This window comes from Carlito syrichta, unplaced genomic scaffold, assembly GCF_000164805.1.
Source record: "Carlito syrichta isolate Samal-C Ts95f unplaced genomic scaffold, Tarsius_syrichta-2.0.1 Scaffold104997, whole genome shotgun sequence".
NCBI classification, from domain to species: Eukaryota; Metazoa; Chordata; class Mammalia; order Primates; family Tarsiidae; genus Carlito; species Carlito syrichta.
The window spans coordinates 58,399-69,830 of record NW_007049093.1 but is presented as its reverse complement, the minus strand read 5'-3'; the positions used below and the strand labels follow the sequence as shown (position 1 = coordinate 69,830).

General features: G+C 56.1%; 2 protein-coding genes across 4 annotated transcripts in view; one reads left to right on the top strand and one right to left on the bottom strand.

Moving 5' to 3' along the window:
* Positions 1-3,381, top strand: part of PSMB3 (proteasome subunit beta 3) — a 14,972-nt gene extending 11,591 nt beyond the window's left edge. Inside the window, exons 4-7 of one of the 3 annotated variants that reach the window (XM_021716448.1) lie at positions 857-1,034; positions 2,366-2,458; positions 2,753-2,756; positions 3,269-3,380. In XM_021716448.1, coding sequence (XP_021572123.1) covers positions 857-1,034; positions 2,366-2,458; positions 2,753-2,756; positions 3,269-3,300 — 307 coding nt within the window. In that variant the 3' untranslated portion in view covers positions 3,301-3,380. Of the gene's footprint in view, positions 1-856; positions 1,035-2,365; positions 2,461-2,752; positions 2,757-3,268 lie in introns of all 3 variants that reach the window. The other 2 variants (XM_008066453.1, XM_021716444.1) reach the window with 2 other exon arrangements.
* Positions 3,382-4,419: 1,038 nt separating this feature from the next.
* PIP4K2B (phosphatidylinositol-5-phosphate 4-kinase type 2 beta) overlaps positions 4,420-11,432 on the bottom strand; it is a 31,941-nt gene continuing 24,928 nt past the window's right edge. The window contains exons 8-10 of the mRNA XM_008066443.1: positions 8,950-9,208; positions 8,424-8,527; positions 4,420-7,981 (exon numbers count right to left, since the gene is read on the bottom strand). Coding sequence (XP_008064634.1) covers positions 7,901-7,981; positions 8,424-8,527; positions 8,950-9,208 — 444 coding nt within the window. The 3' untranslated portion in view covers positions 4,420-7,900. The remainder of the gene's footprint in view (positions 7,982-8,423; positions 8,528-8,949; positions 9,209-11,432) is intronic.

Here is an 11,432-nt window from a genome sequence, read left to right as displayed (position 1 = left end):
TTAGCTGGGTACCGTGGGCTCGCAACTATAATCCCAGCACTTTGGGAGGCTGAGGCAAGAGAATTTGCCTGAGCCCAGGGGTTCAAGACCAGCCTAGCCAACCTGGCGAGACCTCGTCTCTACGGTAAATTAAAAAAAAAAAAAAAAAGCCAGACATGGTGGCGCATATCTGTAGTTCCAGCGGTTTGGAAGGCTGAAGTAGAAGGATCACCTGAGGCCAGGCGTGGTGGTTCATGCCTGTAATAATAAAATTATTATTTTTTTTTTAGAGACAGAATCTTGGTCTGTCACCCAGGCTGAATGCAGTGGCACGATCATAGCTCTTCGCAGCCTTCCTTGATCTCCTGACCTCAGGTGATCCTCCTGCTTTAGCCTCCTTGAATAGCTGGGACTACAGTCACACACCACAGGCATGGCTGATTTTTTTTTATTTTTTAGAGGCAGGGTCTTGCTATGTTGCTCAGGTTGGTCTCAAACTTCTGTCCTCAAGTGATCTTCTGTCCCAGCCTTTCAAATGGCTGAGATTACAGGTGTGAGCCACCATACCAGCCGTCATATTGTTTGGTGGTTCAGTTTTATTTTACAGTGTTTTTCCTCCAACTTCCCTCCATCTTTTTTCTAAAGGGGTATAGATATTAATGAACAAATAGAGGACTGAATGGTGGGAGGACTTTGGAAGAAAGGAAGATGAGGGTCCGGGTGAGAAGGACATGATAGTGTCAGAGAAAAGGAACTAAAGAGTCTAGAGTGTTGCCAGATGGCAGGAGGGCGAAGAGGAATGAGCAGCCGGCCACAGGGAGGGAACCCACGCGTGAGCGCCCTCGAGCTCTGGTCTCTCTCTGGTGCTGGCCCACAGGTTTGGCCCCTACTACACGGAGCCTGTGATCGCTGGGCTGGACCCGAAGACCTTTAAGCCCTTCATCTGCTCTCTAGACCTCATCGGCTGTCCCATGGTGACTGACGACTTTGTGGTCAGCGGCACCTGCGCCGAGCAGATGTACGGGATGTGCGAGTCCCTCTGGGAGCCCGACATGGTGAGTGGGGGGCAGGAGGCCTGGGCTGGGAGGGGCCTGCCCCGGGCCACCAGGAAGCAGTGCTTACGTGGCAGGTAACGGAGGATGGTGCGGACGGAGAAAAGGTCCCGGCCGCTGTGCTCCGAAGGCCGGCCAGAGACTCCAGAGGAGAGCAGCTCCCGTCAGGAGACCCCGTCAGATGTTTCCTTACACGGGGTTCACGGGCTCCCCCTTCCTTTCGTTGAACATTTACCAAGATGTAGGGTCAGGCTGCTAAACAGAATGGGCTCTGGAGCGGGTTGTGTAGGTTGGAAATCTGGACCCACCACCTGAGTGTCCCTGGATGAGTCACTTGACCTCTCTGCCTCTGGGACCTCCACTGTAAGATGGGGATCATGACAGCATCTGCCTTAGAAGGGGTGCTGAGGAGAGCACATGAGAAGGGGTGAGAGTAGCATTCGCCGTGGGGTCAGCTTGGGGGAAACCAGGTGCTGTCTACCTTCATGGGCTCACAGCAGTGGAGGGAAGCAAGACAGACACCCACACACTTGCTTAGTGCCCTGGGGTGGAGGAGGAAAGAAAGGGCCTGGGGGCAGAAGGAACAGCCTGTGCAAAGGAAGGGCCAGGTGTGTCCCCACTAGAGAGCCGGGAGGGGCTGGAGTGTGGTGAAAAGCAGGGTGAGATGCTTCTGGAGATTGAGACTGGCAAGCGACTTCAAAGGGCCTCAAACTTCAAAGGGCCTCAAACGGCACAGGAAGGAGCCTGAGGCGTTGCAGGCCTTGGGTGGATGTGACCTGCTCGTCTGGCCTGCAGGAGGCGCCTGGGTCCTGAGCACAGATCATGGGTGTGGGCAGGGCCACCTGTCAGGAGGATTTGGACACTTAGAACAGCAGGAAAGGAGGGGGAGATGCGAGGATGGCTGAGTTCCGGCCACGCTAGCAAAGACCTGGAGTGTGGCAGAGGGAATTAGATGGGAGCCGGCTTGTGGCAGGCGCTGGGTTTCGATGTGCCCGCTAGCCACTGGGCAGGGGCTCCCCTCAGGCAGCTGAGAAAACACATCAGGCCAGGCAGGGAATCTTCCGTTTTACAGAAGAGCGGTGCTGGCACAGGGGAGCGACGTGTGACCTGCCCAGGTCACGCTCTGGTTGGCGGCAGGAGTTGAGGCTTGGCGTCTCCGCGCTTTCCTTTCAATCCAGCCTCCTCCCCAGGAATGGGCTGAGCGGCTTCCCACACCCAGGGAGCTGTCCCCTCCTTCAGGCGTAGCAGGGGCCGGAGCAGGAACCTCAAGCCTAGAGAAGAGTTCAAGGGCCAGGCCGAGGTGGGGCCTTGAGAGGGGTCTGCTGTGTTGGCAGGATCCGGAACACCTGTTTGAAACCATCTCCCAGGCCATGCTGAACGCTGTGGACCGGGACGCGGTGTCAGGCATGGGGGTCATCGTCCACATCATGTGAGTAGGAGCTGGGGGGAGCCTCTCCCCATGATCTCGCGCCCCGGCCTCTGGTCAGGTGTGAGTCCCTGGCCTCCTTCAGGGAGGCTCCGTAACCCTGAGTCTCCCTGAGCTCACAACAGATACTTCTTATCTTCCTTGATAGCGTCCCCGCGCCTCGGGGGCCTGAGTGGGGCTGAGGTACAGCACAGCTGCCACTGGACTGATGGAAAGTCTAGGCAGCGCCCCTTCCCACAGCCCCGACTCCCCCGCCTGGAACCCAGAGCCGCAGGACCGACTGCCCTCTGGGGACCATTGTCCAGCTTCTCTGCTCTGTTTGGGGCAGCCTCCAGGAACCTGCCTGGAGAGGGTAGTGGCCTCCCCACTGCTTCCGTCTTTCTGAGTGAGCACCTGGGCCCTTGGGGACCACCCAGCACCATGAAAGCACAGTTGCCACCCAGGGCTCTTTCGTGTCCATGGGGTGGAATGTGCCGCCTGCTCCATCCCACGTCACTTGTTCCCGGGCCTGCAGGAACAACTCTCTTGTCTGGAGAACCTCCATCCCACACGGAATCATTTTCTGGGGAAGTCCCTCGGGGCTCCACTTGGGTGAAGTGTCCCCAGCTCTCTGTGCTCACCCCTCCCTTTCCTCACCATGGCCGAGGGACATGTGGACGCTGGCATGGCGGGGACAGAACAGCTGCCCGAGTCGGCAGGGCAGCCGTGTGTGCCCTCCCCTGCCAGGACTTGGGCCGGGAGCTCGGGGCTGGGAGAGAAGGGCCCGTGGAGATGGCTCTAGAGGTTTCCTTGGGACTTTCTTCCTCTGCAGCGAGAAGGACAAAATCACCACCAGGACGCTGAAGGCCCGGATGGACTAACCCTCTCCCTGAGCCCACCGCTTTTTTGTTTGTTTTTTAAATAAATGAGCCTTTCTTTCATTCCCACTTCTTTGTCTTTGGTGCTCCCCACCAGACTGTCCCGGTGGGGCAGGAACAGCCAGCCACACGGGACTTGGCTCAGCCCTCTGCTTCTTGACTGGCACGGTCTCCACGGGCACACCAGCGGGCATTATCTCCACAGCACTCGGAGGGCACAAGTGCCTCACACGTTCTAGAAACCACTCATCGTGACTCGAGCACCTGTTGAGTGATGAGGGCTGGTAAATCCCTTTCCACTCTAGCAAGCCGTAGCGAGGCCATGTTCCACAGAGCCCAAAGCCTAGAAGTTTTTGTGCTAAACTACTGGAAAGCCCTTAGTCTCCTTCATTGCTTGGGGCAGAAATGTGGCCAGGCACCCAGGAGCTGGACATCAGGGCTTTTTACTTTTTAACCCAGCCTACATGTTCACCTGGGAGCTTCTCACTCTGATTCTTGGATCCCAGCCCTCCAGATTCTGGTTTAATTGATCACTTAGGGGCCTGGCCTGGGCCTCTGCCTTCTGAACCCTCCAAGGAGCCAGCCTGCAGCCTAGGGATCGACACCCTGTTAGTCAGCCAGCGCAACGCTGGGTGGTGGAGTGGCTCCCAAGCATCAGCCAGACCAGGGTCACCTGCAGGGCCTGCTTAAGCAATTTGTGGCTCCCTGGCCCTGGGCCTGAGTGCGTGCACGCCTGACTCCCAGGTACTGCTGCTGGGCCAGGCCACACCAGGAGGACCACTTGGCTGTAAGCTAAGTGTCCAGACAGAGAAGGTGAGGGACACTGGTGACATGTTCCAAATCGGCCTCGTGGCCAGTGGGGAGAGCTGGGACAGGAGGGCAGGTGTCCCCAAGTGCACGGCAGTGACAGCCAACAGGCGGGCACCGGCGCTGCTCTGGCCACTATTTGCTTGCTGCATTGGACAGTGAGGGTCACTGGCCACATACTTCACACTCAGCCACATGTGGATTTAGCCCAAGCTGCCTCTAAAACTGGGGTGAGAACCTTTTAATTTTGGGAGTAAAAGAAAAGGCTCATTCCCAAAGGTCTCGAGCACGACAGATGTACACAAAGCTTGTTTTATTTTGTCCTCGGGTTGGAGATTCATTGTAACACGCATGCATTTTAAAACAGGAACAGGGTCTCGAACTGTTGAAAGCAGACATCAGACAAGCACAAGGTTGAAAATTCCTATTTAAAAAATGGAAGTTGCAGCGGGCTACCGAGTCACACGCGACGTGGTGGTGGCTCATCCTTCCCCCAGGGGAGCCCAGCGTTCGCCCTCATATTTTATGACCTGACCTGGCAGGTGGGTGTGCTGAGCACTCGGTTGTCAGCTCCCACCTCTATGCAAAATGGCTGAGAATGGGCAGGGCTCCCATGTGAGGCTCCTCCCTGGTTGCAACCTGCTGAGGGACAGCTGCATCCCCTCTTCCCTTGGGGCTCTCACAAGTGCCATGTCTAGATGGGGCATGGTCACATCTCTGCTCCTGCACATGGCTGGCAGACTTGGGGACAGTTGTCTGTGTTTTCACTTGGAGGACCCCAGGCCCACACGACTGCCAGCAAAAGGTGAGGCTGCTGGACTCGGGGGAACCCCAGGCCAGAGTTCTGAGGGCTGTTTCAGCACTGTTCCCTCTGACTCTGGACGCCTGCGGAGCTCAGGTGCTGCCGAGGGGGCGGGACGGGCTCTGAGGAAAGCCGTGTGTCTGGGCCGCTTCCTGGGCAGACCCGGCAGACTGCGACCAGGAGAAAGAAGGGCAGGCAGCCAGGCTCATGCCCTGAGCACTTGCTACCAGGAGATGAGGTGGGGGGAGCTGCCTGTCTGGGAAAGGAGAGGGTGCCGCGAGAACAGCCACAGACCAGCAACCCCTGAGCTAGAGAAGGGCTCAGAGCACTGCAAGTCTGCTCCGAGCTGCTGGCTCCAGGTTCCGCAGCCCCCAGGGCACAGGGAAGGAGCTTGTGCTGCGGACAGACCCAGTGGTATTCTTATGCCTTTGTTCCTGGAAGACCCTGTGGAGCTTTTCTTCATAGCCCCAGGAGAGAGGCTGAGGGCAGTCACTCCCCCTCATATGCCTCCTACTGTCCAGAGAAATGGCAGGATTCGGGAGGGAAGGGAGGGGGCAAAGCTTGGGCGTCAGTTCACATTCTCCACATTCAGACTGCAGACCAAACAGGATCTCCATCATTACAAAAAGAAGAGAAAGAAAATGTGTATAAACCAAGACAAACAGCTTTTGAACGCCAAAGGAATCAGCGGGCCAAACCTTAAATTTTGAAGATTGAACAGAAAATGACCCTAAAAAAAAACCCTAAGGAAAAAAAAAATCTAAAATCCACCAAACCACAGCTCAAAATGTTGTGACCCAGTCAACAATACTGTCAGAAAAAAAAGCAATTGAAACAGAATGCTACCTCTCAAAATGTAAACAATATATAAAACACTCGCGCGCACACACACACTCGATGTTAAACAAGTTAGATACCTGGTAGTGTCTTTAACTGAGAAGGTTGTTACACTTGTCATACACGTTATGGCAACATGATCCGCAGACCAGTGGGGAGCCCAGCTGCGGGCTGTGGGGAAGCAGCCTCTGAGCTTGAGGCCTGGGGCCTGGCCGAGAGACTTCCATCTTGATTCCACGGTGGGGACTCACATCAGGCGTCGTCCCACATCATCCCTCTCCCAAGTCCCGTCTGCTTTCTCCATGAGCCGTTTGGTTCCCATTTCCCCATGTCACTTCTTGGTCTTGCCTGTTGTTCAGCCCTACCTATGGCCCTTCCTGGGGCCAGGGCAGTGGTTTCACCCCCAACTGCCTCTTCCAGGAGGGTGCCCCCGGCCCAGCAGCCCCAGGGAAGTCCAAGAATGCCACCTCCATTTCCTCCTGACCTTTGTGCTGTGGGCAGGGCCCAGAGAGTGAGGTTCCTGCTCCAGAGCTGAGCCTGGCCAGGCTTGTAGGAGCCACAGGAAGCCAACCCGCTCGTTCAGAACCATGCCACGGAGCTTCACGTCTTGGGGTTATCGACAAGTTTTGCCATAGCTCACCCCAAAGCCCCACTTCCTGGCGAGGGTTGAGAAGGTGCTGGAATGTACCCCTGCAATGCAGAGCAGTTGGGGACGCTTTTTCTCCTGGCCGACCAACCTGCTCCAATGGCGTCAGAACGACATGTGGGGCTCAGCTCTCAGGGTCTGGGCAGCAGGCTTTGAAGGTGGGTGAAAGCCCTGAAGGAAGCTGCAGGAGGCCACTCCCTCCAGGGAAGTCCATGGCCGCAGACCTGCCAGAAGTCTTGAGAGGCCAACGGGGAGAGACCGCCAAGGCTGGGCCAGGTCACAGACCACGTCAACCTCCACAGCGGACTTCCCGGTCATACCCCCAAGTGACTCAGAAGCAACCAGGTGTGGGCGCCACACTCCAAGGCGCAGGGCATCTTCCTGGCTGTTACTGTCCAGGTGACAAACCACAGGCACAGGGAGCCAGTGACCTCCATGGTAGTCCTGGGGCTTGAAGAGGAATCTCTGCAAAGGGCACCCCGTGCTTGGAGATCTGCTCCAGCTACACCCGCGGCTGGAAGTGAGGGTGCCTGGCGGGGGCCGGAAGAAGCAGGTAGAGGACACAGACCCCAAGTGACACTCATCGGGTGCCGGGGTTCTCCCAAAGGGAGATAGCCACTTGAACACGGGCCTGCCAGATCCAAAGGTTCCTTCTGGCTCCTCCTGACCCCATGGGAGGCAGGCTTTGAAGAGGGGACTTCTCAACTCCAGGGTCAAGAATGCAAGGGCCCGGGTGGTTGTGGGGTCTCTGAGAACCCGCCATCCAAAGGCCCAGCAGCTCCCCACCCCACACCATCCCATGAGAATGAGCTCACTCCTCTCTGAGGTCCAGTTCTGATCCCAGACACCTGCTGTGGTCCTGGAGTGCTCCTCAGGGAGGACAGAATGGAGGACAACATGACGTGTCACTTGGATCCCAGGTAGAGGAGTGGAAGGAGCTGTGCACAGCACTCCATCACATTACAAAGTCAATCTAGACAAGATCAAACGTGGCAGGGCGGAGGCGTTACCTCCTCTTGGGCGCCAGGGCCTTCGCTCCAGGAGGCCCCTGTGCCGGTCGGTCTAGGTGTCTCTTGAATGCAAGGGAAGTGAGAGCTGGGCGTGTGGGCAGGGTGGACAGGGGGCGGACACACATGATCAAAACAGCAAACCTGGAGCGATGACAAAACCCAAGTAACCCACAACGTCATCTCCAGCCCCAGGGTATCATCGCAGGTCACAGGGTACTGAAAGGGAACCCTTTTAACCTGGGTCAAATAGGGGAAAAAAACCAAGGGTAGACAGAAGGCGAGGTCCCATCCTGTGAGCACGTCACACACAGCACGGCCCCCCAGCTAGTCTCCTTCAGGTCACAGGCCGCAGTCCCACTGCTGAAGTCCTCCCGACGCCCCCCACCCGCGCCCACCCTCCCACCAAGCCCACGTCTGCCCTTCTCCCTCTCCCCACCCCGGCCCCGGGTCCAGCGCTCTGGCTCGGGCTGAAGGCAGGAGAGAGCTACGTCAGGATGTTGGACATAAACTCGTTGAAGCGTTTTGAGTACTGCTCGGGGTTCACAGTCGAGATCTCAGCCCCTGCCTGCAAGACACAAGAGGCCGACTCAGGCCCGGTTCTTCGGCCCCCACCAGGAGGCTGCACCTGGGAGAAGCCCAGGTACTTGAGAGTCTCTGGGCACCTCAAGCCTGGGCCCGGGGGAGTGGTGTGGGCGTGTCAACAGAGCTGTTACTGGACGCTGGGCAAGATGAGCAGCATGCCCGACGGCCCCAGGGGAAAGGCACAGGAGGGCTCAGGGCCTGAGGGCCAGAGAACCAGGGGAAAGCAAGCTGGGCCCGTGGCCTGGCCTGGCAGGGAGGGGCAGATGTAGATGGCAGGGAACACCAGGCAAGCGGGCAGGCTGCCCTGGGAAGGAGGGCAGGAGAGTGTTTCCTTAGAGCAGGGGCTTGAGTCCACCCTCCTGGGATCTGAGGGCGAGTGCAGGCCCATTCACCCCTCTGGGCCCAGGACAGGACAGAGGACTCACCCCGTGTTTCACCGTCTTGGCGGCATGTGCAGCTTTCTTCTTAGCATCATACGGTGTGAGGATGTCGATGATGGCCATGAAATAGACCTCCTTCTTGGGGGCGCCTGAAGGGGGAGGGGAAGCAGAAAGCAGCTAGGGCACACCCACAGCCCTACAGAGAGGAGACTCAGACCCATCCCTCGAATTCTGAGGCTGAAAAGGACCGGCAGGGTCCTCCTCAGAACGTTCAGAGTTCCCGTCTCACTTGACCTCACTTGCGGCGCCGATACACAGATTGCTCCACCCCAAGAGCCAGAGCAGAACCATGCCTCACTCAGGCAGCACAAGAAGTGAGGGCAGGAAGGCCTGGTGGAGAAGGAAGCCCAGAGCCCGTTGCTGGTGGGGACCCATGCAGGAGTCCAGAGGCGGAAAGAGGCCAAGGTCGACAGCGAAGAGGTGGAGGTGCAGACTTCCTGGGAGCCTCTGAACCATGGGCCGGAAGGGGGAGATGGGCACGACTGGGCAGGGCAGGGCAGGCCCCACTTACTCTCATGGCTCTTCATGGCATAGACGTCCACAGAGGGGTCGAACTCCCCAGGCCCGAAGAACCGAGGGAAGCTGAGGAGGTTGCCGGGGCTGTCTGGAGGCGTGCCATAGGAGCAGAGCAGGCTGCCACCCACGCCATCATTCTCACACTCCTCGTCCTCCACTCGCTCCTCCACCTCCATCTCCTCCTGCTCTGCCCGGTCCACATCATGGATGCCCACCAGCAGGCTGTAGTCCATAATCTTCAGCTGGGCCAAGAACTAGGAAGGTGAGGGACGGAAAGACGGAAGGAAGAGGAGGTTGCACAGGACATCCTGGGCATCTGGAAGGGGGGGAAAGGCATTCCCTGCAGCTCAATTCTACAGACAGTTCTGGAATACAGCAGAGAGTAAGTCACCCGAGTCTCTCCCCTCAGTGAGCTTTCTAATGGGAAACAGGGGCCATTGGAGTTTATGGCAAGGGGGAGAGACAGTCTCCCTGAGAAAGGAATTGAGGCCGAGGCTGAAGGATGAAGAGGAGCAAGGGCTGCCAGTATAAAAATAGAATGAACACTGCAGGAAGAACAGCCCAGAATGGGTTAGGATCAAGAGCAGCCATGGCAGCTTGGCATGGTGGCTCGTGCCTACAGTCCCAACACTTTGGGAGGTCAAGGCAGGAGGATCACTTGAGACCAGCCTGGGCAACATAGCAAGACTCGTCTCTGCAAAAAACTGTAAAACTGCCAGGCGTGGTAGTAAATACCTGCAGCTATATGTGCTGAGGAGGCTGAAGTGGGAAAATTGCTTGACAGAGTAAGACTCTATCTCTTTTCTTTTTTTTTGAGTTGGAGTCTCACTCTGTCACCCAGACTGGAGTGCAGTGGCCATTCCCGGCCACCGCAGCCTCGACCTGCTGGGCCCTGGCGATCTTTCTCGCCTCAGCCTTCTAAGTAGCTGGAACTACAGGCGCACGCGACCACGCCTGGCTAATTTTTTGATTCATTGTAGAGATGAGGTCTCGCCAAGTTGCCCGGGCGGGTCACGAACCCACGGGCTCAGGCAATCCACTCACCTCAGCCTCCCAAATCACGGGATTACAGACTGAGCCACCAAGCCCGGCTAGGACCCTATCTCTTAAAAAAGAGAGAGGCCAGGCAGAACACAGTGGCTCACGTCTATAATCCCAGCACTTTGGGAGGCCAAGGTAAAAGGATTGCCCACAGGTTGGAGACCTCATCTCTACAATAAGTCAAAAAATTAGCCAGGTGTGGTGATGCATGCCTGTAGTTATGGCTACTTGGAAGTCTGAGGTGGAAGGATGGCCTGAGCCCAGCAGGTTGAGGCTGGGGTGGCCGTGATTGTGCCACTGCACTGTAGCCTGAGCAACAGAATGAGACTCTAATGCAAAAAAAAAAAAAGAGAGAGAGAGAGAGACAGAGGCCATGGCAAGTTTGAGGAAAGAACTAATGAAATGGTGTACTATGGAAGAGGCTGGAAAGATGGATGTAACACAGCAGTGTCTTTCAAACCATGAATATCAAACCATGAATCTCAAACCACTATGAGTCCTGAACCCAATACAGGGGGCTGAGACTTTCTTTTACTATTAAATACAGGTGTCTCCCCTTATCCACTGTGGTTTCAGTTACCTGTGGTCAACTGCAGTCTGAAAATATTAAATGGAAAATTCTAGAAACAGTTTTAAATTGTGTGCCATTCTGACTAGTGTGATAAAATCTTACTACGTCCCGTCCAGTCCTGCCCAGGACGTGACCACACACAGTGCTTGTGCTCAAGTCGCCCTTATCTGACTTCATCATGGCCCCAAAGAGCAAAAGTACTGATGCTGACAATTCAGACAGGACAAAGAGAAGCTGTAAAGTGCTCGAAGTGAAGGAAGGGTGAAAGCTCTCAACTGACAAAGAAAGCAAGTTGGACGCTGAGGTTGCCCAGATCTACAGTAAGAATGAATCTTTTGTCCATGAAATTGTAATGAAGGAAAAATAAATGTGTGTAAGGCATACATAGGGTTCAACACTAGCTGTGGTTTCAGGCATCTACTGGGGGGCTTGGAGCGTGTCCTCAGTAGATAAGGGGGGCTCCTGTAGGATAAAATAGAACATGGCAGAGCACACAAGATGACATCAGGTAGCGAGGGTCTCAGCTGTGGGGACGTGTGTGTATCTGCAGGGCCGAACAGTAAGACGTGCTTGTAAATGGGGGTCACGGGCAAAGGTTGGAAAATGGCAGTTCGGCTGGCCCATCAGTCTAGGCAGAGACAGAAATGAGGAAGGAGGAATGACGCTTTCAGAAGCCAGCATCAGTCATCATTCTAAATCATTCCCCAAAGGTCAAGAGAGGCCCTGTGGAGCCAGGGGCGGAGGAGGTGCTGGACCTGCCCCCGCATACCCTGTGACTCCCCTCACCAAGCCTCACTTTTCTCATCCCTAGAATGAGTGCTGTGAGCAGGACGGTGTCTCAGGCCTTTTTTTTTTTTTTTTGTAGG